This window comes from Bombina bombina, chromosome 11 (genome assembly GCF_027579735.1).
Source record: "Bombina bombina isolate aBomBom1 chromosome 11, aBomBom1.pri, whole genome shotgun sequence".
Lineage (NCBI taxonomy): Eukaryota > Metazoa > Chordata > Amphibia > Anura > Bombinatoridae > Bombina > Bombina bombina.
Window position 1 is genome coordinate 172859078 of NC_069509.1, and position 27794 is coordinate 172886871.

General features: G+C 38.4%; 1 protein-coding gene across 2 annotated transcripts in view; it reads right to left on the bottom strand.

The window, feature by feature from the left end:
- The window catches only part of TECPR1 (tectonin beta-propeller repeat containing 1), a 219312-nt gene that overhangs the window by 160161 nt on the left and 31357 nt on the right, over positions 1–27794 (bottom strand). Inside the window, exons 5-6 of one of the 2 annotated variants that reach the window (XM_053694716.1) lie at positions 22114–22239; positions 18806–18980 (exon numbers count right to left, since the gene is read on the bottom strand). In XM_053694716.1, coding sequence (XP_053550691.1) covers positions 18806–18980; positions 22114–22239 — 301 coding nt within the window. The remainder of the gene's footprint in view (positions 1–18805; positions 18981–22113; positions 22240–27794) is intronic. The other variant, XM_053694717.1, reaches the window with a different exon arrangement.

The window sequence follows — 27794 nt, forward strand, 5'->3', positions numbered from 1 at the left end:
GCTGATGAGGAAGCAAAATGTGCTCTGTGGGCATATTTTGAATTTGGCCTCACCATTTTAAAGGGACAGTCAAGTACAACATTAAAATTTCATGGTTTAAATAGGGCATGTAATTTTTTTTCCCAATATTTTATTTAGATCCTTTCCAGAATACAATTTCGTTCAACACAATGCTTTAAAACAGGTACAAACATTATGAGAAGCTAAGAAATACATAATAAACAAGATAATTTGAGCCTTATATTCTCAGGCATATTTGATTCTCAAAACAAAGAAGAAAAAAAAACAATAGATTATACTTTACGTATTCTGAATTGGAGTTCTTTTCTGATTTTTTCCTCCTTCTATTTTCCCCCCATCTACTCCCTCACCCTGTCCCTCTATTAACGCATGAAAAGAAGAGGAAAAAAAAATAAAAAATTATTATTATTACCACATACCCAACATAACCAGTTCTGAGTTCCTAAAGGGGTAAATCCAGAACTCAACTTCACTAGGTGGTAAATCTTTAATAAACAGTGACCATTTTAAGAATAGTTTTCTAATATCTCGCTCATTATCTGGGTCTGTATCAATTTGTTCCAATATATATTGTTTTTTTAAATAATTTTTAGTTTCAGCTATGCTAGGAGTTGTGCTCTGTTTCCATTTACTAAAAATAAGATGTCTAGCTGCCAATATAGTCATATTGATAATTTTCTTATTATTTCCTTCGTCATTGCTAGAATTATGAAATAAAAAAAACTATTATTTTTAATGATAAAATTATACGAAAAGGAGCTAATATTTTATTCAGCCAGAATTGAATCTTGAACCAGAAATTTCTAATTTTTGGGCAGGCCCATAACATGTGCTGGAGGTCTGCCGTCGGGAGAGAGCATTTTGGGCAGGAAATAAAGCTATTACTCCCACATCTATATCCTTTTTCAGGGGTAAAGTAGGTCATGTATAGCAATTTAAGATGAGATTCCCTCCAGGAGGAGGAGAGAGTGACACGAGCATTATTATTATCATTGGAGGAGAGGAGGTCTGAAAGTTTCTAACTACGGATACTTCAGGAGTTATTGGAGACTTGCATCTGGAAGCAGTGGCTTGCTGAAATCAGGGGGATTGGATGGTGATTACGTCTTTACTTACCTCATATGGATGGAGGGTTCTTCAAGTAAGTTTACATCCTTGGGGGAACTGTATTTGAAGATTTCCTGGGAACATTTGGAATATTCACTACTTTGCTCCTGACTCATCGCTTTACCTATGTGTTTATGGACTTTATTTATTTTGTTTTTATGATTATTTCTACTATTTTTCATTTTTTATACCTAATATATTTATCTTGCATTGTTTTTTTTTATATTTTATGCTTTGCAGCGCTAACCTTTTATTCCTTTTTTGATTTTTAATTTTAGAAGGAGGAATATAGGGAGTCCCTCTTCGCTTTTAGGTTCAGCAGCAGCTATTGGCATTTATAGAAGTAATATTCTATTACTTATACACTTATTAGGGATCACATTCTATTGTCCCTATCTGGAGTGCTTATAGACCCTTAGCTTCCTGGGACTCAGTCACAGGATTCTACTTGTTTTACACATATATATATATATATATATATATATATATATATATATATATATATATATATATATATATATATATATATATATATATATATACACATATACATATACACACACACACACACACATAGAGGTTTGTACCTTTTAAAAAAAAATCATGTTAGTGGTCCATGGGATTCAAAATTGTGAGTTTAGTGGTCCCTGAGGTCCGAAAGGTTGGCGACCCCTGCTTTAGACTGTTGCTCCATAACTTGTGTTTCTGGAGAGTCGGAAGGCTCGCCAGAAACACGGGCCCTCAAGCTCCATACGGAGCTTGATAAATGGTCCCCATAGGCTCAAAAGGAGAAGCCTGCAAAGTCGTTGATACCAAATTTAAAATTTAAGGAGGAGAGATAGATTTAATATCATGTTTGATACGAGTCAAAGCCTGTACAAAACAGTGAACATAAGGAAGATTAGCAATCTTTCTGTGAAATAAAACAGAAAGAGCAGAGATTTGTCATTTCAAATTATTGGCAGACAAACCTTTATCCAACTGAAGAATCCTAGGAATTCTAAAAGAATACAAAGAATAATTATGAGTGGAACACCATGAAATATAGGTTTTCCAAACCTTGTGAAATATTTTCCAAAAAACGGGCTTACGAGCCTGTATCATGGTGTGAATCACAGAGTCAGAGAAACCTCTATGACAAAGGACTAAGCTTTCAATTTCTATGCCTTCAAATTTAGAGATTTTAGATCCGGATGGAAAAACGGGCCTTTGAGACAGAAGGTCTGGTCTTAGAGGAAGTGACCAAGGTTGGCAACTGGACATACGAACAAGGCCCGCATACCAGAAACTGTGAAGCCATGCTGGTGCTATCATAAACGCATAAGATTGTTCCATTATGATCTTTGAGATCACTCTTGGAAGAAGAACCAGAGGTGGAAAAATGTAAGCAGGTTGGTAAAACCATGGAACTGCTAGAGCATCCATCAATTCCGCCTGAGGATCCCTAGACCTGGAGAGGTATCTGGGAAGTTTCCTGTTTATATGAGAGGCCATCAGTTCTATGTCTGGAAGACCCCCACATCTGCACAATCTGATAGAACACATCTGGATTGAGAGATCACTCCCCCAGATGTAGAGTCAGATATAATCCGCTTCCCAATTGTCTACACTTGGTATATGAATAACAGTGATAAGACAAGAGTTGGATTACGCCCACGAACGTATTAGAGATACTTCTTTCATTGCTAGGGGACTGTGAGTCCTCCTTTGATGATTGACATATGCCACTGTTGTGACATTGTCTGTTTCAAACCAAATATACGGTTCGCTCTTTAATAGAGACCAAGCCTGAAGAGCTCTGAAAATAGCACAGAGTTCTAATATTGATTGATAACCTTGCCTCTCGAGGATTCCAAATCCCTTGTGCTGTCAGAGACCCCCAGACAGCTCCCCAACCTGTGAGACTTGCATTTGTTGTGATCACAGTCCAGGTAGGACAAACAAAGAAGGCCCCTTGAACAATAAGGTGATGGTTCAACCACCAAGTCAGAGAGAGTTGAGTGTTGGGATTTAAGTATATCAGTTTTGATATATGAGTATAATCCCTGCACCATTGGTGCAACATGCAAAGCTGTAGAGGTCACATATGAAAATGAGCAAAAGGGATTGCGTCCGATGATGCAATCATGAGACCTAATACTTCCATGCACATAGCCACTGAAGGGAATGATAGAGAATGAAGGTTTAGACAAGCTGAAACCAATCTCAATCATCTCTTTTCTGTTAGGGATAGAGTCATGAACACTGAATCTATCTGGAAACCTAAAAAGGTGATCTTTGTCTGAGGAATTGAGACACTCTTTGGTAAATTGATCCTCCAACCATGTCTTTGAAGAAACAACAGAAGTTGTTTTGTGTGAGATTCTGCTAAATTAAACGATTGAGCTAGTACCAAGATATCGTCCAAATAAAGAAACACTGCAATACCCTGCTCTATGATTACAGAACGAAGGGCACCTAGAACTTTTGAGAATATTCTTGGTGCTAATGCAAGGCCAAACGGAAGAGCGACAAATTGGTAATGCTTGTTTAGAAAAGAGAATCTCAGAAATCGATAGTGATCTGCATGAATCAGAATGTGAAGAGAAGCGTCCTGTAAGTCTGGTGTGGACATGAAGTGACCTTCCTGAACAAAAGGCAGAATAGTCCTTATAGTCACCATCATGAAAGTTGGGACTCTTACAAAATTATTTAAAGTTTTCAGATCCAAAATTGGTCTGAAAGAATTTTCCTTCTTTGGCACAATGAATAGATTTGAATAAAAACCCAACCCCTGTTCCTGCAGTGGAACTGGTACAATTACCCCTGAAAGTTCTAGATCTGAAGGCTTGAGCTTTTACTGTTTTTTTGGTACATGGGTAAGAAAGAATATTCCCAAGGGAGGTCTAATTCTGAATCCTATTCGATACCCTTGAGAAATGATATTCTGCATCCACTGATTTGTTTACAGAGTCTGTCCAAACTCTTTGAAATAGCTTTAATCTGCCCCCTAACAGAAGAACCAGCTTGAGGGCCGCACCATCATATAGGTTTAGGGGCAGAATTTGGTTTCTTATAAGGCTTAAATTTATTCCAATTCAGAGATGTTCTCCAAATAGAGACAGGGGCCTTAGGGGAAGAAGTGGTTTTCTGTTCTCTATACTGACAAAAGGAATGAAAACTATTGGGACCTTTAAATTTACCCTTAGATTTCTTGTCTTGGGGCAGAAAAACTCCCTTACCCCCGTAACCGTAGAGATAATATAATCCAATTGTGAACTAAAAAGATTTTTACCTTGAAAAGAGAGTGATAATAATCTAGTTTTAGACACCATGTCAGCATTCCAAGATTTAAGCCATAAAACTCTTCTAGTTAAAATGTCTTAAGACATGGATTTAACATTTATCTTCATAACATCAAATATAGCATCACAAATAACATGATTTGCATGTTGAAGTAAAACAATAATGTTAGATAATTCAGAATCTGAAGACAGCTGCTGTGCTAAACTGTCTAACCAAAAAGTAGAAGCAGCAGCAACTTCAGCCATAGATAATAACAGGTTTAAGAATATAGCCCTATATAAATATGCCCTTCTTAGATAAGATTCAAGCTTCCTATCTAAAGGATCCTTAAAAGAAGTACTGCCTTCCATAGGAATAGTAGTACGTTTGGCAAGAGTGGAAATCGCCCCATCAACTTTAGGAACTTGTTTCCCAAAGTTCTAAATTGGCCAAAGGCAAAGGATACAATTTCTTACACCTAGAAGAAGGGTTAAAAAAGGTACCAGGCTTAGATCATACTTTAGCAATTACATTAGAGATAGTGTCTGGAATAGGAAATACTTCAGGACTAATAACAGTAGTCTTTAAGAGAGAGCGAATATAGTCTATCTTAAATAAAAAAGATGATTTGTCTATATCTGTCTCTGACGTGGCGTCCTCTAAATTAGATGAAACCCCATCAGTAGAGGATACATCAGTATGCTGAAGGTCAGAACTTAATTCACTAAGTCTAGGAAAATGTTGCAAAACCATTTTACGTATATTTGAAGGCGGAATAGCAGTCATTCGCCTAGATTTAGAGTTCTGCGGCCAAAGGTGTGCGTAGCTACGTGTGCTTTTTTTCTGGCCGCACATTTTAAATACCGCTGGTATTGAGAGTTCACAGAATGGCTGCGTTAGGCTCCAAAAATGGAGCGTAGAGCATATTTAACGCAACTTCAACTCTCGATACCAGCGGTGCTTACGAACGCGGCCAGCTTCAAAAACGTGCTCGTGCGCGTTTCATCCATGGAAAACAATGGGGCTGTTTGAGCTGAAAAAAAACCTAACACCTGCAAAAAAGCCGCGTTCAGCTCCTAACGCAGCCCCATTGTTGTCTATGGGGAAACACTTCCTATGTCTGCACCTAACACTCTAACATGTACCCCGAGTCTAAACACCACTAACCTTACACTTATTAACCCCTAATCTGCTGCCCCCGCTATCGCTGACACCTGCATATTTTTTTAACCCCTAATCTGCCGCTCCGTAAACCGCCGCTACCTACATTATCCCTGTGTACCCCTAATCTGCTGCCCCTAACACCGCCGACCCCTATATTATATTTATTAACCCCTAATCTGCCCCCCACATCGTCGCCTCCACCTGCCTACACTTATTAACCCCTAATCTGCCGAGCGGACCGCACCGCTATTATAATAAAGTTATTAACCCCTAATCCGCCTCACTAACCCTATAATAAATAGTATTAACCCCTAATCTGCCCTCCCTAACATCGCCGACACCTAACGTCAAACATTAACCCCTAATCTGCCGACTGGAGCTCACCGCTATTCTAATAAATGTATTAACCCCTAAAGCTAAGTCTAAAGCTAAGTCTAACCCTAACACTAACACCCCCCTAAGTTAAATATAATTTTTATCTAACAAAATAAATTAACTCTTATTAAATAAATTATTCCTATTTAAAGCTAAATACTTACCTGTAAAATAAATCCTAATATAGCTACAATATAAATTATAATTATATTATAGCTATTTTAGGATTTATATTTATTTTACAGGTAACTTTGTATTTATTTTAACCAGGTACAATATCTATTAAATAGTTAAGAACTATTTAATAGCTAAAATAGTTAAAATAATTACAAAATTACCTGTAAAATAAATCCTAACCTAAGTTACAATTAAACCTAACACTACACTATCAATAAATAAATTAAATAAACTACCTACAATTATCTACAATTAAACCTAACACTACACTATCAATAAATTATTTAAATAAAATATCTACAAATAACTACAATGAAATAAACTAACTAATGTACAAAAAATAAAAAAATATTTACAAACATTAGAAAAATATTACAACAATTTTAAACTAATTACACCTACTCTAAGCCCCCTAATAAAATAACAAAGCCCCCCAAAATAAAAAATGCCCTACTCTATTCTAAATTAAAAAAGTTCAAAGCTCTTTTACCTTACCAGCCCTGAACAGGGCCCTTTGCGGGGCATGCCCCAAAGAATTCAGCTCTTTTGCCTGTAAAAAAAACACATACAATACCCCCCCCCCCCAACATTACAACCCACCACCCACATACCCCTAATCTAACCCAAACCCCCCTTAAATAAACCTAACACTAAGCCCCTGAAGATCTCGCTACCTTGTCTTCACCACACCGGGTCCCGATCTGTCCAGAAGAGCCTCCGATGTCTTGATCCAAGCCCAAGCGGGGGGCTGAAGAGTGACGTCCATCCTCGGGCTGAAGTCTGGATCCAAGCGGCAGCTGAAGAAATCCATCATCGGCTGAAGTCGGAAGTCCATCATCGGGATGAAGTCTTCTATCAAGCCGCATCTTCAATCTTCTTTCTTCTGGAGCGGAGCCATCTTCTTTCCAACCGACGCGGAACATCCTCTTCAACCGACGCCTACTCGCCGAATGACGGTTCCTTTAAATGACGTCATCCAAGATGGCGTCCCTCGAATTCCGATTGGCTGATAGGATTCTATCAGCCAATCGGAATTAAGGTAGGAATATTCTGATTGGCTGTTGGAATCAGCCAATCAGAATCAAGTTCAATCCGATTGGCTGATCCAATCAGCCAATCAGATTGAGCTTGCATTCTATTGGCTGATCGGAACAGCCAATAGAGGGCAGGTTAGGGGTTAATAAATATAATATAGGGGTCGGCGGTGTTAGGGGCAGCAGATTAGGGGTACATAAGTATAACGTAGGTGGCGGTCGGCAGATTAGGGGTTAAAACATTTTTATCGAGTGGCGGCGATGTGGGGGGGCCTCGGTTTAGGGGTACATAGGTAGTTTATGGGTGTTAGTGTACTTTAGAGCACAGTAGTTAAGAGCTTTATAAACCGGCGTTAGCACAGAAAGCTCTTAACTACTGACTTTTTTCTGCGGCTGGAGTTTTGTCGTTAGATTTCTAACGCTCACTTCAGCCAAGACTCTAAATACCGGAGTTAGAAAGATCCCATTGAAAAGATAGGATATGCAATTGACGTAAGGGGATCTGCGGTATGGAAAAGTCGTGGTTGAAAAGTGAGCGTTAGACCCTTTAATGACTGACTCCAAATACCAGAGGGCGGTAAAAACCAGCGTTAGGAGCCTCTAACGCTGGTTTTGACGGCTACCGCCCAACTCTAAATCTAGGCCATTGCCTTATCTATAGCTGCAGCAATAAATCTTTCATTTCTGCAGGAATGCTATGTACATTAGACTAAGATGGAATAACAATGGGTACATTTGTACTCATATATATATTATCAACATTTAACAAATTGTCAAAACAAGAACTACATAATTGAGCTGAAGAATTTAGCTTTTTCCAACAAACACACTTAGCTTTGGTAGATACGTGTTCATGCAGCTCAAATTCTTTGGTAACATCAGAGGCAGGTTTAGTTCGAGACATAATTGCAAAAAAACAAAATTTGAAAAAAAATTAATTAATTCCAAATTTATATCCATGCTCCTATATATGATATATAAAACATATATATGATATATAAAACAGGCTTGAGAGAATGGGAAACAGAGTGAAAATTTTTTTAAAAAAAGAAAACTAATTCACAAAATAATGATGCATGAAAGCCTTTTTTGAGAACACTGAATGAGCTGGGGGGCGGAGCTTATAACGGGAGCAAAAATAAAATGGTGTAAAATTATGACACATCACGCTATGACATAAATAGCATCATCACATGCGTGACATGCAAACCAGTAGTGAATTTCTAATACACCTATCACTCTCTCTAAAAAGCAGGTAAGAATTTTGATTGTATATACAAAAAAACGAAATGTACCTAAATAAAGCCTAATGGATACTTCTATTATAGCTGCATAAAATGTGATTATCAACATTCCATGAGACTAACATAATACGTACCATCCTAATTTATAAATAAATTACTAGCTTAAAAAAAAAACTGTATGTTTCACAGACTCTACCAACCTTGACAAAAATTTAGCCACAAAAAAAGATGCTAAAAAGAGCACTGAATTACGAGTCATATATACAAACAATATATAACAACTTTACTTAAAAAGTGCCCGATCCATAGCTGAGAGTGTCTTATATAATTAAAGTATATACTTACTGTGTAAGACACCTATTCACATATAGCAGACAGCCAAATCAGTACTGAAACATATCAGCAGAGGTATTGGTACAAGAGTATATTGTCGATCTATAAAGGAAGGCAGTAGATGAATCCCTGCAACCGATTTACAGAAAGCATTATGAAAAGTTATCCCATAGGCAAAAACATGGTGTCATCAGGCAATACTCCCTTCACATCCCTCAGACAAACACTGCACTTAGAGAGGAACTGGGCTTCAATATGCTTAGAAGTGCCTTTCACTGAAGAAATCAAGCACATAATGAATGCTTCCCCACCTCCTAAGGAGGCAACGTTTTTAAAACTGAGGTATGAGTGAGGTGGGAGGTCTATTTATAGGCATCTGAGGTTTGGGAAACTTTGCCCCCTCCTGGTAGGAATGTATATCCCATCAGTAACAAGTTCGCCACCTATATGAAAGAAAGTAGATGTACGGTCAGCCTATGAAATAGGTTGGGTCTCTGATAATAATTGGATGACACATCACTTAAGAAAGGAAAGTTTAGTTATATCCCAAGGGACTTCTAACACTGAAATAATTAAGACTAATCATTGTGTTACAAAGGATAATGTTATATTATGCACACCTGGCTCATATAACATAACTAGACAATCAGAGTGGTGTTGGGAAAATGGAATTTGTGATCTTGAGGTTTGTCCAGTACCTACTTATCCAGGTTGGGTTTTACCAGGTGGTAGAGTTTGTTGGCATCAGAGGGATGGTACAGCTACTATACATGAAAGCAACTGTTCAGTAACAACAATCTTAGCTGAAGGTACTTACTGTACACATAGACCAGTTATACAAGCTATCTTATACTCTAAATGGTCAGGAACACATTTTAATTTAACACCATGTGTTCCGGTTAGGAAGAATGGTTCGTTTGAGTATATTTGAAGGTATTTATAACTCAATACGATTGGGTTAGAAAATAATTGGTTAGTAGTATTGGTAATAATGATTAATTTGATTTATTGAAAAATGTTTTCCAAGAACACAAGGATTTTAGTAACAAAGCTACAGTACAGTTGAAGTTTGTTAAGAAACAACTATTGGAGGTTAGAAGCGATTTCAGGAAACATTCAATTGGATGGTGGGATAGATGGTTTGGGAAAGGCTCTGTTGATACATGGTCTGGAGTATGGCATTGGTTATTGCATCTATTGTTGTTTATATTGGCTATTGTCCATATGCTTTTTGTTGTACTTATTGTTGCTTGCTGTAGGATTAAAAAGATATACAATAGAATGGAAGATCTAGAGCTCTGCAGAACTGCAATACCACACAGAGATCATACAGTCCCTAAATGACAAATTAGAAGACCTCGACAATCGTAGAAACAATCTATTAGGGGGGTCTCTGAATCTGTCTATCCATCAGCAATTGAGGGCTACCTGCAAGCTCTCTACTGCACAATAAAAGGAACACCAACTTCACCTGAATTTCAGATGGAACGAGCTCATAGAGCTCTAAGACCTAAGCCATCACCAAAAGCCCCCCCAAGAGACATTATATTCAAGTTCCTGAATTGCCGCTATAAATATATCATGCTGGAGTGTAAACTCAAATCTTCTCAGATCTATCCCCTACCACACTCCATGAAAAAAGAGATCTGGCTCACATCACCGCAACACTTTGTGCCAACAAAATTCAATACCGTTGAGGCTTTCTGGTCTCTATCATTGCCACGCATAACAATAAGACTGTTACATACTGGTCCGGAAAAGATGTGAACCAATTCTATGCGGGCCTCTCAATCCACACAGCACCATCTAAGGACACATGCAACAACCAGCCCTGACGCACCTATACCTCCTCTAGCTCAACTTCCACCAAGCACAAATAGTGAATGAAGACCACACCAGATGCTAGACTGATCACCACCTTATTCACACTCAGTATCCTTTTTGTTTGTAATTGGACCCCATGGGGACTTCAGGTAAAGATCTGTGATTTCAACTGTTCTCTACCATGGCTAGAGAAACCACAGATCCTACCTGTTGTACTTTTCAAACCTATTACCTACAAACACTGTATTTACTGTGAAAGTTCCAAGTTTTCTCTGATTTAGCAAATTGGAGATTACCCTACATCAATGTCACCTTTGTAACTCTATAAGGTACTTTATGTAAGGGAGATATCACGCTTATATAACTACAAGCTAGTAGCACTCCCACAAATAAACGCTACCTCCTCTGACCTCCCTGTAGCTGTATAATATTGTCCTTACTACAAAGGGTTAATAATTCTATAAATCTGAATAACCTTTTGTTAAAAATAATTATACTGCTCCCTTTGCTCTTTAATCTAGGAATTTCCAGCTAAGTGAACTACAACTACACTACAATTATTCAGGAAAGAGTAATCCTAAAATGCTGGTCTATATCGTAATAGCCCTTAACACCTGAACTTAAAATACATCCCCTGCAACTTTACCTCACTCACCCTCCCCCATATTCCTGTTTTAATAAGTCCCACTTCCATATGCCAACTGTATATATTCGGTGCTAAGTAAGAACTCTTATTACAAGGTTCTGTTATGCCTGCTATTTGGTTACCACCCTACACCGGTATATTTACTTTATTTGTTTGTTTGATACACATTTAAGTGTCCATTGAACTGTTTGTGTGTTTGTGTATTTGTTTACCTATATTATTACACTTGCATATATTTGTGTGCCGTACAATAACATATAATCTTTGTATTCTAACAGCTATTCTAACCTTTGACACTCTAGCGCTCTAGCTACCCTTCCCCTCTTTTTTTCTTTTTCTTTCTTTTCCCTCTCAAGATGGTACAGTACCCCTGCCAATTTCAGACCCACTACATTAACCTCACTACCATAAATGCAAAAGGGCTTAACAATCCGGGAAAAAGGTCCATAGCTTTTCGAGAACTTCATAAACTTAACAGTAAAATATTATCACTACCAAAAAGGGAAAGAAACGAAATGGCACAACACCCAATATCCTACCGCATTTTTTGCATCTGGCCCCTCTAAAAAATGTGGAGTAGGCATTCTATTGCACAAGTCAGTCCCCCTACAACCAGTGAATATTGAAAAAGACTCTGAGGGTTGATATTTACTATTAACGGGAATGCTATACGGACATCCAATTACATTGGTTACAGTTTATACGCCAAATCAGGATCAAGCCCAATACATAAAAAAGTGTCAAATATGATCCTTGAACATGCTAAAGGCCCAATGTTCCTAGCTGGAGACCTTAACATCCCACTGAACCCACTTACAGACTCCTTAACAGGCCTGGCTAGTATCCCAGGTATTACGATAAAAGCAATCAAATCAATACTTGCTAATCTCACCCTCCATGACATATGGAGGACATTACACCCAACAGACAAAGATTATACTTATTACTCCCCACTCAACAACAAATACTCACGTACAGACTGCATATTTACAGACTCCGCTGGACTAACTATGACAAATAACTGCGACAATGGCCCCATTACTTGGTCAGATCATGCGCCAGTAACTTGCTCTATCCAATGGCCCGACATCCCACTCTCAACTTTTATATGCAGGAAACCTTGACTGAGTACTCCTCACATAAGATAGGGATGTGGTGGTATATCCCAGCGCCAACTGAAACCTTTTGAGCCTGAGGCGGTGGTACCTAGCTCCCACCTATAAAAATAGAACTACGAAAAATATGCCCAGGCGCCAACAGTGAGGAGGCTAAGGTTATGTATATGAATAAACTCTGTCGTGTGCTACAAATATGTAGTAAAAGTGTTAAAACAATTTATTGTAGATAAAACATATAGGAGACGATAAAATGCAATGTTTCATAAAAACACAATATTACATGTGCATGGATCCACGCTAATAAAATATATATGAATAAGATCTTGAGAGCATAAACACATAGGAGAAGTAATCTCGTTAGAGATAATTTAACATGTAAATGTGGGTGATACAAATACAATTCAATGACAATAAAAATAATTCAATGACAATAAAAATAATTCAATTGACAATGTTGAATAAAAGTGTAAAAATATAAAAATATAAAAATATAAAAATGTGACGGTGATCCAATGTCAAAAAAAGGAATGTGACAGTGTTCCAGTGTGAAATGTTCCAAAAATGAAAAGAATCAGTGTAAATCCTGTGTTGGAAATGCAAAGGAAGAAAAAATATGTGGAAAATATGTCAATCCTTAGTTCACTGAGGAACTGAGATAAAATAAAATAAGTGAAAAAAAGTCAGAAATGGATGTAAAGTGGAATCCCTGTGTACAGTGTTGTTGTCCTTGTCTCTTATTGTGTGATGTCCTTATGGAGCCAGGGGGTCCCTGCCCCAGTGGATAATATAAAAAAGATGCTGAGTGCGAAGGTTTCAGCAGATTTATCAAAATAAAAATAAAAAAAAAAAATGCTTACCAGGTCTACGCGTTTCGGCCTCAAGTCTTGATAAAGGCCTAGGAAAAGGCCGAAACGCGTAGACCTGGTAAGCATTTTTTCAATAGGAGTACACATTTGAAATTGTTTTACACATTGTGTATTATTTCTATCCCACAGGTTTCTATTTTTGAATTTTAAAACACATTTTTTACAACACTTTTTCTTCACCATCTTATTTTTATTTTTATTTTGATAAATCTGCTGAAACCTTCGCACTCAGCATCTTTTTTATATTATCCACTGGGGCAGGGACCCCCTGGCTCCATAAGGACATCACACAATAAGAGACAAGGACAACAACACTGTACACAGGGATTCCACTTTACATCCATTTCTGACTTTTTTTCACTTATTTTATTTTATCTCAGTTCCTCAGTGAACTAAGGATTGACATATTTTCCACATATTTTTTCTTCCTTTGCATTTCCAACACAGGATTTACACTGATTCTTTTCATTTTTGGAACATTTCACACTGGAACACTGTCACATTCCTTTTTTTGACATTGGATCACCGTCACATTTTTATATTTTTATATTTTTACACTTTTATTCAACATTGTCAATTGAATTATTTTTATTGTCATTGAATTATTTTTATTGTCATTGAATTGTATTTGTATCACCCACATTTACATGTTAAATTATCTCTAACGAGATTACTTCTCCTATGTGTTTATGCTCTCAAGATCTTATTCATATATATTTTATTAGCGTGGATCCATGCACATGTAATATTGTGTTTTTATGAAACATTGCATTTTATCGTCTCCTATATGTTTTATCTACAATAAATTGTTTTAACACTTTTACTACATATTTGTAGCACACGACAGAGTTTATTCATATACATAACCTTAGCCTCCTCACTGTTGGCGCCTGGGCATATTTTTCGTACTTCTCACATAATACCACAGCATCCTCCACTACTACAACCATATGGTAAACCATATGGTAAATGTATATTGCGCTGTGAACTTTTTAATCACAAGGCAAGACTATTAAAGCAATACCGAGAAAAACACACACAGATACTGAACAATATCACCTCCCTATAAAGACAACACAAACAGAACCCTTTGGATGCAATTACTCTCACGACTTTAACACAAGTCAAGTTTCAACTCAAGCAACACCTCCTAGAAGCACATTAGCCTAGGGCTCTGGCTCTGAAGCAACAATACTATGAAGGGGGCAATAAACCTGGGAAAATCTTGGGTAGGACACTTCGTAGAAAGCAACTCAAGGCATACATACATTCCATTAAATCTCCTGATGGCTCAACCTTGAAAAGTAGTGCACAGATAGCTAATGCTTATAAATCATACTACAGCTCTTTGTATAATATAGCCAGCACTATCGCTGCATCAACACATTCAGAAGCGGACTTACAGAAACAACTACTCATAGATAAGTATATTCAGAAATTAGGACTACCTTCCTTAGATAGAGTAGCTGTAGTTTATTTAGACTCCCTAATATCACTAGAAGAACTGACATTAGCTATCAAAGATCTCCTTAGTGGCAAAAGCCCAGGACCGGATGGGTTTACATAGAGATATTATAAACTATTTCAAAACACACTAGCCCCTACAATGCTCAAACTCTATAACGACTTACAGGAAAACCCCCACCTTACAAAATATATCATTGAGGCATATATAACCATAATGCCTAATCCCGGCAAACCTGCAAATGCACCCAAAAACTTTAGGCCCATATCATTATTAAATGTTGATATCAAAATTCTAGCGAAAATCCTGGCAAATCGTATAAACAAATACCTCCCTGATCTAATATCTATGGATCAGATGGTCTTTGTGCCAGACAGAGAAGCGAGATATAACACCTCAAAAGTCCTTCAGCTTATAAATTACACAAAATTAGAGAGGGTGCCTATGGGCCTTCTCTCCACAGACGCTGAGAAAGCCTTTGATAGGGTGGACTGGCTCTTCTTGCATCGTACAATGGAGGCTATGAATGTGACGGAAGAGTGGGTGCCCAGTCTCACTGATAGGGGGGTTGGGCCCACATGGTTTTCCTTATTCTGTGTTTTGGGGCTTGCCTCTCATGCATGTATGTCAATAACAGTGGTGTATTGCTATTTGTACAAATTATGTCACAAGCCAGTGTACAAAGAAAAATGTTCACAGTCTCTGCTTAAAAGACTGATTTACATATCTGAGCAGGCTACTTCAAAACAGATAGTTAATTACTCATGGCAGTAAATCTTCTAGGGACAAAAGTGGTATCTGGTCCATTTATTACCCTCAGATCTGGCATTTCAAAAGCTTGCATTAGTACATCCTCAGCCAGACTGACTACAATCTCAGCAGGTGATCAGGGAGTGGGACTGACAGCTGTTAACAGTGAAGCCCCTCTGTGTGCTGGGATATGATTGGTTGCTAAGATCATCGCTAGGGGGCTTGTTGTGAGCTGACAAGAGAGATGGGCAGTTTTCAAAACCACTTTGCGTGGGAAAAAAGAGAGAGTTATTCCAAGTTGCCTGAACTATCCAGGGGTTGATTACCGAAGAGCTCTTTAAGGGACTATAACAAGACTGTGCAAGAGGACTGTTTGTATTTACCTGGATTCTACTGACTGTGGCTGATAGAACAGGATAGTTTTTCTCCTAGCCCCAAAGTGAGGGTGTTCTTTCTGTATTTTGTGTAATTCTGTGTGTTTGCCTATTTTTAGTGAATTTGTTTTGCTCATCGAAATGATCCCAGTTAAACAACGGTATAGAGTGCTGGTCTCCCGTGACAGGCTCTAAAAGGAAATTAATGGTGGCAGCGGAGGGATCCTTGAGCTTTTATGTTTAAAATCCTGCAGGGTCTAACATAAAAGAGAGCTTGCAGATTGGAAACCTTCAAAACGAATAGTGACTTACACACGTTACACAGATCAGAAAAGGCACAGGTTCTCTCTGTCACTTAGCTTAGTGCCAGCAGACGAACATGGACCAGCGGTCAGGACGATTTCGATCATGGGACCGCGCCAGGATTGTGGACCGGTGTAGCAGCTATGGGCTACCAACGGATGGTCGGTCCAAGACAGTGCTTCAGCAGGACTTGGAAGCTCATGAATCAGGATTTGCTTGTCCAGAGGGGAAGGGCACCTCAGCTGCAGTGGCAGGAGCTGGCAGACAACCTGGGGTGCAGGAGATTAATCCAGGCTCCGTGGTGGAAGGACATGTGGAGGGTGAGGTTGACCGTCTGAATATGGATGGATTTGTTATGGGGAGTGCAGAGGGGGTAGTCCCTGTGGCTACTGGACTCTCACCGCACTCCTGGCCTCATGGGGAGAGGGGACAACAACCGATGAGCGAATTCGGATGTTGGCAGCTATTCATGGAACAGCACCACACTCCCACCTTGTCAACGGGGAGCAGTTGGCCCCCCGAGTGGACCATCACAGTTTTAGGGAATTTGTCGATGGGACGGATCAGATCAATGGGTTCTTAAAAAAAATTTGAGACCCAGTGTCGAAGATACCGTGTGCCACCACGGGATTGGGTTTTTGAGACTAAGCCCATTGTTATCAGGGAAGGCTAAAAGGACTTTGCAGTCCATCCCTGGCGAGGATGGGGATGATTATGGCCATGTGAAGGCTGTAATCTTGGCGCAGTATGCACTCACCCCAGAAGCTTACAGGGGCAAGTTAAGGACAGAGGAAAAGTTACCTCTAGAGTCCTACGTGGAATATGGGGCTCGCATTGCCTTGTATGAGACTCAGTGGGTGGAGGGATGTGGGGTCGATAAATATCACCTAAGCATCTCTATGTAAAAAATTAAGATATTTTACCTCACAATTTTCTCAGCTCACCAGAGTAAGTGCTGTGTAAACAGTTATACTTCAGCTACTGTCCAGCTGCAGGTAAAAAAAAAAAAGGAAGAACTGAACACCATGAAATCAGCAGTGCTGAGGTTATGAACGCTTTTTACTTTGATCTCATGAGATTTCATAGTAAGCTTCCTTAAACTGAATAGGGAAATAACATGAGTGTGCATGAGGCACGCTCCCTTGCAGGACAGACATACTGATTTGCAAGTCCTTTACAATGGGGAGTGAATACTTAGGACATTTTGAGGTAAAATATCTTCCTTTTTTACATAGAGATGTTCAGGTGATATTTTCTAGTCAGCTTTTTACAACTATGCTGCATCACTTTCAAGTGTTTCAACATTTGGGTATCATGGCCCTTTAAGTAATTTGAAATAAAACCAAATAATACTACTGATTCCTTGTTCTACTTTCTACGCATTATGGAACAGACTGGTTAATCGTCTTTCATACTAATAATAGTTTTTTCCAGACTTGACCCATCTACAAAATAGAACTTTTATTTTATTTTGTTAACCGGTAAGGGTATGTAATGACTTTTTTCTTATTTGTCCTGTTCTAATAAGAACATATTTGCTTAACTTTTTATTACAATAGTTATTTGTATAATTGTTAAAATAAATGAATTCACAACATGTCTGTTTACAGTAATGTACAGTATTGTATTGCGTTATTCTGTATACTTTTATTATTATACAATAAAACTTGTATTTAAAAAACAAAAAAAACTTTACTATAATTATTTGGTATAAAGTCAATATGATTATGCTACCTTTATATGCTTTTTATCTTCTGCACGTTTTTGATGCTTTTGCTAAAGCAATTTCCCCTATAACATGTAATATATAAACCAGTGCTGTCACAAGGCATGAACAGCAGATATGACTCATGTCTGGTGTCGTAAACGTTCAAAAAGAAGCAACTTGACGAAGACCCCTAATAAGGTTTAGTGGTGGGATAAAGAATTGGGAGCAGCATGTAACAGACACTACTATAAAGAAGAATATGCACAGATACTGATATAAAAATCCAGTCTAAAACCTTTTATAACTTACTTAGAAACTCCCAGTTTAGCACTGTTGAAAAGGTTAGGCTGGGACACCCAGTGACATGGGCTGGAAAGCAAAAAGAGCAGACACCCCCCCCCCTGCATATAAAAAGACTCTTTACACAAACAGGAGCAAGCTGAAGTAGGTATACATCAGTCTACTTCTAAAATGCTGGTGCTTGGTTAGGAGTCTGAAAATCAGCACAATGTTATTTAAAAATAAGCAAAATTATACATTAAAAATCAACAACAAAAAACTGTATTGGCTGTATAAATAAATCATTTACTAAACATTTATGCAAAGAAAAAATTAGTGCACAATGTCCCTTTAATAATAGTTGCATAAATATTAATTGCATTGCATTAGATCTGCAAATAAAATAATATTTGAAAAGCATTTAAAACTGCCATATTGGTAATAACATCTGCAATGTTTAGCAGATCAGATATACACCCCTTCAGTTTCTTGAGTATGTTATATATTTGTATCTCCTTTGTGGTGGAGGGAGTTAAAAAAAAAAACAATTTTAAAAACTTAAATCACTATATTTAATCAGTAAATACATTTTATGAAGAGTACAATTAAAGCTCTTTAAAGTCCTATTAGAAGCCAATGAATTTATTTGAACAATACCTCTGAATAAACATATTGTTAAAGGTAAATATAAGTCAAAATTAAGCTTTTATAATTCAGATTGAGAGTAAAATTACAACATCTTTCAGAATTTACCTTTTGGGTTATTTCGACTGATACCCTCCCTCACGATCGCCTGACCCTCCCAGAGAGCCACCCACAGAAGGTCATAGGGTCCACAGCTGATCTGCACAGCCTCACTGGGGGTCTCTATTTCAGACCATGATGAACCCTCTGGATTGACCTGACACACATCCTCTCGGTACCATACCTGCCAGAAACAAGTTCCAACAGTTACTATTAGTTAGAGCACAGAAGTGAGTTTGTTACTGAATTATAAGTGCATGAACAGCTCGCTAACAGTAGGCACAGAATATCTTTATACTCACATGAGCAAACTGGCGCTATTACGCTACATGTGAATTACCAGAACAACAGACTTTGTGACATTACATGTGAGTAACGGACATTGTGACGCTACATGTGAGTAACTGACTTTGTGACATTACATGTGAGTAACGGACATTGTGATGCTACATTTGAGTAACTGACATTGTAACATTACATGTGAGTAACTGACATTGTGACGTTACATGTAACAGATATTGTGACGCTACATGTGAGTTACTGACATTGTGACGCTACATGTGAGTAACTGACATTGTGACGCTACATGTAAGTAACTGACATTGTGCCGTTACATGTGAATAACTGACATTGCGACGCTACATGTGAGTAACTGACATTGTGACGCTACATGTGAGTAACTGACATTGTGACGCTACATGTGAGTAACTGACTTTGTGACGCTACATGTAAGTAACTGACATTGTGATGTTAAATGTGAGTAACTGACATTATGACATTACATGTGAGTAACTGACATTTACTCACATGAGCAAACTGGCGCTATTAAGCTACATGTGAATAACCAGAATTGTCACGTTACATGTAACTGACATTGTGATGCTACATGTGAGTAACGGACATAGTGACATTACATGGGAGTAACGGACATTGTGATGCTACATGTGAGTAACTGACATTGTGACATTACATGTGAGTAACTGACATTGTAACGCTACATGTGAGTAACTGACATTGTGACGCTACATGTGAGTAACTCACATTGTAACGCTACATGTGAGTAACTGACATTGTGACGCTACATATGAGTGACATTGTGACGTTACATGTAACTGACATTGTGACGTTACATGTAACTGACATTGAGACGCTACATGTGAGTAACTGACATTACGACGCTACATGTGAGTAACTGACATTGTGACGTTACATGTAACTGACATTGTGACGTTACATGTAACTGACATTGTGACGCTACATGTGAGTAACTGACATTACGATGCTCCATGTGAGTAACTGACATTGTGACGTTACATGTGAGTAACTGACATTGCGACGCTACATGTGAGTAACTGACATTGTGACATTACATGTGAGTAACTGACATTGTGACGCTACATGTAAGTAACTGACATTGTGACGTTACATGTGGGTAACTGACATTGGGACGTTACATGTGAGTAACTGACATTGTGACGTTACATTGAGTAACTGACATTGCGACGCTACATGTGAGTAACTGACATTTTGACGTTACATGTGGGTAACTGACATTGGGACGTTACATGTGAGTAACTGACATTGTGACGTTACATGTGAGTAACTGACATTGCGACGCTACATGTGAGTAACTGACATTGTGACATTACATGTGAGTAACTGACATTGTGACGCTACATGTAAGTAACTGACATTACGACGCTACATGTGAGTAACTGACATTGTGACGTTACATGTGGGTAACTGACATTGGGACGTTACATGTAACTGACATTGCGACGCTACATGTGAGTAACTGACATTGCAACATTACATGTGAGTCACTGACATTGTGACGCTACATGTGAGTAACTGACATTGTGACGTTACATGTAAGTAACTGACATTGCGACGCTACATGTGAGTAACTGACATTGTGACGTTACATGTGGGTAACTGACATTGGGACGTTACATGTAACTGACATTGCGACGCTACATGTGAGTAACTGACATTGTGACATTATATGTGAGTCACTGACATTGTGACGCTACATGTGAGTAACTGACATTGTGACGTTACATGTAAGTAACTGACATTGCGACGCTACATGTGAGTAACTGACATTGTGACGTTACATGTGGGTAACTGACATTGGGACGTTACATGTGAGTAACTGACATTGTGACGTTACATTGAGTAACTGACATTGCGACGCTACATGTGAGTAACTGACATTTTGACGTTACATATGGGTAACTGACATTGGGACGTTACATGTGAGTAACTGACATTGTGACGTTACATGTGAGTAACTGACATTGCGACGCTACATGTGAGTAACTGACATTGTGACATTACATGTGAGTAACTGACATTGTGACGCTACATGTAAGTAACTGACATTACGACGCTACATGTGAGTAACTGACATTGTGACGTTACATGTGGGTAACTGACATTGGGACGTTACATGTAACTGACATTGCGACGCTACATGTGAGTAACTGACATTGTGACATTACATGTGAGTCACTGACATTGTGACGCTACATGTGAGTAACTGACATTGTGACGTTACATGTAAGTAACTGACATTGCGACGCTACATGTGAGTAACTGACATTGTGACGTTACATGTGGGTAACTGACATTGGGACGTTACATGTAACTGACATTGCGACGCTACATGTGAGTAACTGACATTGTGACATTACATGTGAGTCATTGACATTGTGACGCTACATGTGAGTAACTGACATTGTGACGTTACATGTGAGTAACTGACATTGTGACGCTACATGTGAGTAACTGACATTGTGACGCTACATGTGAGTAACTGACATTGTGACGTTACATGTGAGTAACTGACATTGTGACGCTACATGAGTAACTGACATTGTGACGCTACATGTGAGTAACTGACATTGTGACGCTACATGAGTAACTGACATTGTGACGCTACATGTGAGTAACTGACATTGTGACGCTACATGAGTAACTGACATTGTGACGCTACATGTGAGTAACTGACATTGTGACGCTACATGAGTAACTGACATTGTGACGCTACATGTGAGTAACTGACATTGTGACGTTACATGTGAGTAACTGACATTGTGACATTACATGTGAGTAACTGACATTGTGACGCAATGTGAGTAACTGACATTGTGACATTACATGTGAGTAACTGACATTGTGACGCTACATGTGAGTAACTGACATTGTGACGCCCCACACGGGCACGTGGAATTTGTGAAACTAGGTACATGAAACAATCTTCTAGCACAAGGTTAACATAACTTGTGATGACCTTAAAGCTGTGCTTAACTCACCTTCCCTTGTAGAGAAACTATCCAGACAGACAGACGTCCAACTGGCTCATCAGTAATATCCCAGCCGCCCACTGATATGTCATTAAATGGGTCAGGCAACTTCTTTTTATCCTCATTTGATGGAATCTAACACACAGGAAAATAGCTTTCAGCATCTGCACATAAATGCAAATGTGCGTGTGTATGTTTATGCGTATGTATGCATGTGTGTGTATGTTTATACATATGTATGCATGTGTGTGTGTATGTTTGTGTGTGTATGTTTATGCATAGGTATGTGTGTGTGTATGTTTATGCGTATGTATGCGTGTGTGTATGATTGTGTGTATATGTTTATGCGTATGTATGCATGTGTGTGTATGTTTATGCGTATGTATGAATGTGTGTGTAAATCTTTGTGTGTGTGTGTATATTTGTGTGTGTGTGAGTGTATGTTTAAGTGTTTATGTGTGTATGTTTGTGTGTGTATGTTTACGCGTATGTATGCATGTGTGTGTATGCTTATGTCTGCATGTGTGTGTGTATGTTTGTTCATGTGTATGTGTGCGTGTGTATACATGTATGTTTGTGTGTGTGTGTGTGTGTATGTCTGTGTATGTATGTTTGTGTGTGTATGTTTGTGCGTGTATGTTTATGCGTATGTATGCATGTGTGTGTGTATGTTTATGCGTATGTCTGCATGTGTGTGTATGTTTGTGTGTGTATACGTTAATGTGTATGTATCCATGTGTGTATGTTTGTGCATGTGCATGTGTGCGTGTGTATACATGTATGCTTGTGTGAGTGTGTTTATGCGTATGTATGCATGTGTGTGTATGTATGTTTGTGTGTGTATATGTTTATGCGTATGTATCCATGTGTGAATGTTTGTGCATGTGTATGTGTGCGTGTGTATACATGTATGTTTGTGTTTTTGTGTGTGTGTATGTCTGTGACATAAATGTGTGGGTAAGTTTATGTGTGTGTATATGTGTGTTTTTGTGTGTGATATATATTTATGTGTGTGTGTGTGAGATATATGTCTGATTGTGGGGGGGGGTTGTATTTGTGTGTGTATATGTATGTGAAAGATGTATGTATATATATATATATATATATATATATATATACACACACACACATACGTGTGTGTATGTGTGCGCGTGTGTAATTGTAACTGAAATATATGTGTGTGTGATATATGTGTGTGTTTCATATATATATTTGTGTATGTGTGAGTGTGTGCATGTGTGAGGGATATATATATGTGTGTGTGTGTATGTATGTGTGATATATATATACAGGGAGTGCAGAATTATTAGGCAAGTTGTATTTTTGAGGATTAATTTTATTATTGAACAACAACCATGTTCTCAATGAACCCAAAAAACTAATTAATATCAAAGCTGAATAGTTTTGGAAGTAGTTTTTAGTTTGTTTTTAGTTATAGCTATTTTAGGGGGATATCTGTGTGTGCAGGTGACTATTACTGTGCATAATTATTAGGCAACTTAACAAAAAACAAATATATACCCATTTCAATTATTTATTTTTACCAGTGAAACCAATATAACATCTCAACATTCACAAATATACATTTCTGACATTCAAAAACAAAACAAAAACAAATCAGTGACCAATATAGCCACCTTTCTTTGCAAGGACACTCAAAAGCCTGCCATCCATGGATTCTGTCAGTGTTTTGATCTGTTCACCATCAAAATTGCGTGCAGCAGCAACCACAGCCTCCCAGACACTGTTCAGAGAGGTGTACTGTTTTCCCTCCTTGTAAATCTCACATTTTATGATGGACCACAGGTTCTCAATGGGGTTCAGATCAGGTGAACAAGGAGGCCATGTCTTTAGATTTTCTTCTTTTATACCCTTTCTTGCCAGCCACGCTGTGGAGTACTTGGATGCGTGTGATGGAGCATTGTCCTGCATGAAAATCATGTTTTTCTTGAAGGATGCAGACTTCTTCCTGTACCACTGCTTGAAGAAGGTGTCTTCCAGAAACTGGCAGTAGGACTGGGAGTTGAGCTTGACTCCATCCTCAACCCGAAAAGGCCCCACAAGCTCATCTTTGATGATACCAGCCCAAACCAGTACTCCACCTCCACCTTGCTGGCGTCTGAGTCGGACTGGAGCTCTCTACCTTTACCAATCCAGCCACGGGCCCATCCATCTGGCCCATCAAGACTCACTCTCATTTCATCAATCCATAAAACCTTAGAAAAATCAGTCTTGAGATATTTCTTGGCCCAGTCTTGACGTTTCAGCTTGTGTGTCTTGTTCAGTGGTGGTCGTCTTTCAGCCTTTCTTACCTTGGCCATGTCTCTGAGTATTGAACACCTTGTGCTTTTGGGCACTCGAGTGATGTTGCAGCTCTGAAATATGACCAAACTGGTGGCAAGTGGCATCTTGGCAGCTGCACGCTTGACTTTTCTCAGTTCATGGGCAGTTATTTTGCGCCTTGGTTTTTCCACACGCTTCTTGCGACCCTGTTGACTATTTTGAATGAAACGCTTGATTGTTCGATGATAACGCTTCAGAAGCTTTGCAATTTTAAGAGTGCTGCATCCCTCTGCAAGATATCTCACTATTTTTGACTTTTCTGAGCCTGTCAAGTCCTTCTTTTGACCCATTTTGCCAAAGGAAAGGAAGTTGCCTAATAATTATGCACACCTGATATAGGGTGTTGATGTCATTAGACCACACCCCTTCTCATTACAGAGATGCACATCACCTAATATGCTTAACTGGTAGTAGGTTCAAGCCTATACAGCTTGGAGTAAGATAACATGCATAAAGAGGATGATGTGGTCAAAATACTCATTTGCCTAATAATTCTGCACTCCCTGTATATATATATATATATATATATATATATATATATATATATATATATATATATATATATATATAAATGATATATGTGTGTGATATATATATGCTTGTATATGTATGTATATGTGTGCATGTATTTGTGAGTGATATATATGTGTGAGTAATATATATTGTTTATAAATATGTGTGTGTGTGTGTGTGTGTGTGATATCTGTGTGATTGATATATATATTTATGTTTGTGTGAGATATATATGTGTGTGCGATATATATTTACGTGTGTGATATATAATTGTGTGTATGTGTGTGTGTGTTATATGTGTGTGTGATATAAATTTACGTGTGTGGTATATATGTGTGTGTGCACGTTCGTCTGTGTGTGTGTGTGTGCATGTGTTGATACGCTGGTGATACTATGGGGGATATCTATCAATCCGTCAACCGCAAATAGGCTGGAATTCCGCAGCGTAATTGTTGCGAGCTTGATCCGACCTTAGTTATCAAAGTCTACAGACCGGCAAAAGTTGAAATCTGTGACGTAACATACGATCCGCCAGTCTCAATCCGACACAGATCTATGCTTACGTCATTACAGATGTTCCAAATACATATTCGGCATTATTTGACACTTTTTCAAAGTTATCAAATAGTTAACAGGTAGGCTCGTGGCTATTCCGGCCCAGCATACCAGGTTTTCAATCCGCCACCCTGGAGGCCGCGGATGCCATAGGAATCAATGGGAGTCTGAAAGCAGTGAAAGCTTATGTTCGATGCTGCCAGATAGCCCATTAATTTCTATGGTTGAAAACAAGTAAAGTTTACACCTAACATAAGCCCCGAGTCTAAACACCCCTAATCTGCTGCCTCCGACATCGCCGCCACCTAAATAAAGTTATTAACCCATATCCCGCCGCTCCCAGACCCTACAGCCTCTAAATAAACGTATTAACCCCTAAACCTCTGGCCTCCCACATCACTACCACTAACTAAATCTATTAACCCCTAAACAACAAGCCCCCCAGATCGCCATAAACTAAATTAAGCTATTAACCCCTAAACCTAACAAGCCGCTAACTTTAAATTAAAAATTACAACATCCCTATCTTCAAATAAATTTAAACTTACCTGTAGAATTAAAATAAACTATTTTTAAACTATTAATTAACCTACCCTAACTATTATACTACACTTAAATTAAACTACCAATTAAATTCACTAAATTACATATTAAAAAAAACCTAACCCTACTCAAATTATTTAAATATATTATTTAACCTTATTAAAAAATACTAAATAAAAAAAAATAAACGCTAAATTACAAAAAATAAAAAATACTAAATTACGAAAACAAACAAACCACATTATCAAAAATAAAAAAGAATTACACCTAATCTAATAGCCCTATCAAAATAAAAAAGCCACCCCAAAATAAAAAAAAACCTAGCCTACAATAAACTACCAATGGCCCTTAAAAGGGCCTTTATGGGGCATTGCCCCAAAGAAATCAGCTCTTTTACCTGAAAAAAAATACAATCACCCCCCAACAGTAAAACCCAACACCCCCACAACCAACCCCCCAAATAAAAACCCTATCTAAAATAACCTAAGCTCCCCATTGCCCTGAAAAGGGCATTTGTATGGGCATTGCCCTTAAAAGGGCATTTAGCTCTTTTACCTGCCCAGACCCTACTCTAAAAATAAAACCCACCCCAAAAAAACCTTAAATAAACCTAACACTAACCCCCAATGATACACTTACAGTTCTTGAAGTCCCGCTTGAAGGATCCCTCCAGCCAGCAAGAAGTCTTCATCCGGGCGTCCTCTTCCATTTTCATCCAGCCGGCGAAGTCTTCATCCAAACGGCATCTTCTATCTTCATCCATCCGGCGCGGAGCAGGTCCATCCTGAAGACATCTGGCGCGGAGCTCCTCTTTAATATGGTCGCCGCCGTAAACTGGAACTTGAATGCAAGTGACGTCATCCAAGATGGCTTCCAGTTTACGGCGGCGACCGTATTGAAGAGGAGCTCCGCGCCGGATGTCTTCAGGATGGACCCGCTCATATTTGCTTTCTATGTTATATATGCAACAGTGTATACATTCTATATAAAAGCAGTTAAGAACTGCAATGCAAAAACACAGAAAACAAAATGTGTTTTAAAAGAATTTAATACTGTATTTTTATAAGTAAAGTTTGAATTATTTTGCAGTCCAGGGACATACCCCTTTAAAATGTTTCTCATGTTTTTATACCTTATCTCCTTTGTTGTGGCTAGTTGTGGCTAGTAAGGGACAGATATTTAAAAGCTCTAAAAGCTCCTGCACTGACCAAGCACTATGTAGCACGTTGCAAGGTCTGTTTGGATGCACTCCAGCCTCTCTATGAGCAATGCAAAAACCTCAAAGTTAAACTACAACAAACTTGGGCAAAAAAACAATCCAGGTCACTAACATCTCACTGTTAAGGGCATCTGACAATAGCATGGTACATGCCGGTCTGTCTGTTGGTATAATTGGTTTAATAACAGATTAATTTCCAGATCACTTTTGTAAGGGATCTTATTGCATTAGCATTTTGGTCACTGAAATTGCCGTTTCACTGTGGCCCACTCTAACCTATAACCTATACGGTATGGATTAACAGAAGTAAACATCTGTTTTTAAGTTAACATTTGTTTAAATCATCTTGAAAGACTGGCGTTCAAAGAAACATCTAACATTTACAGCATTCAAAAAAATCAGTGAACTCCTTGCTCACCGAAGCAGTGAGCCTCCAGAGGGAACCAGGGGCCAAAATTGAAACAAATCTTTATTAAGTGGACACCACTCTTAAAAACCTTTGATACACGCTTACAGA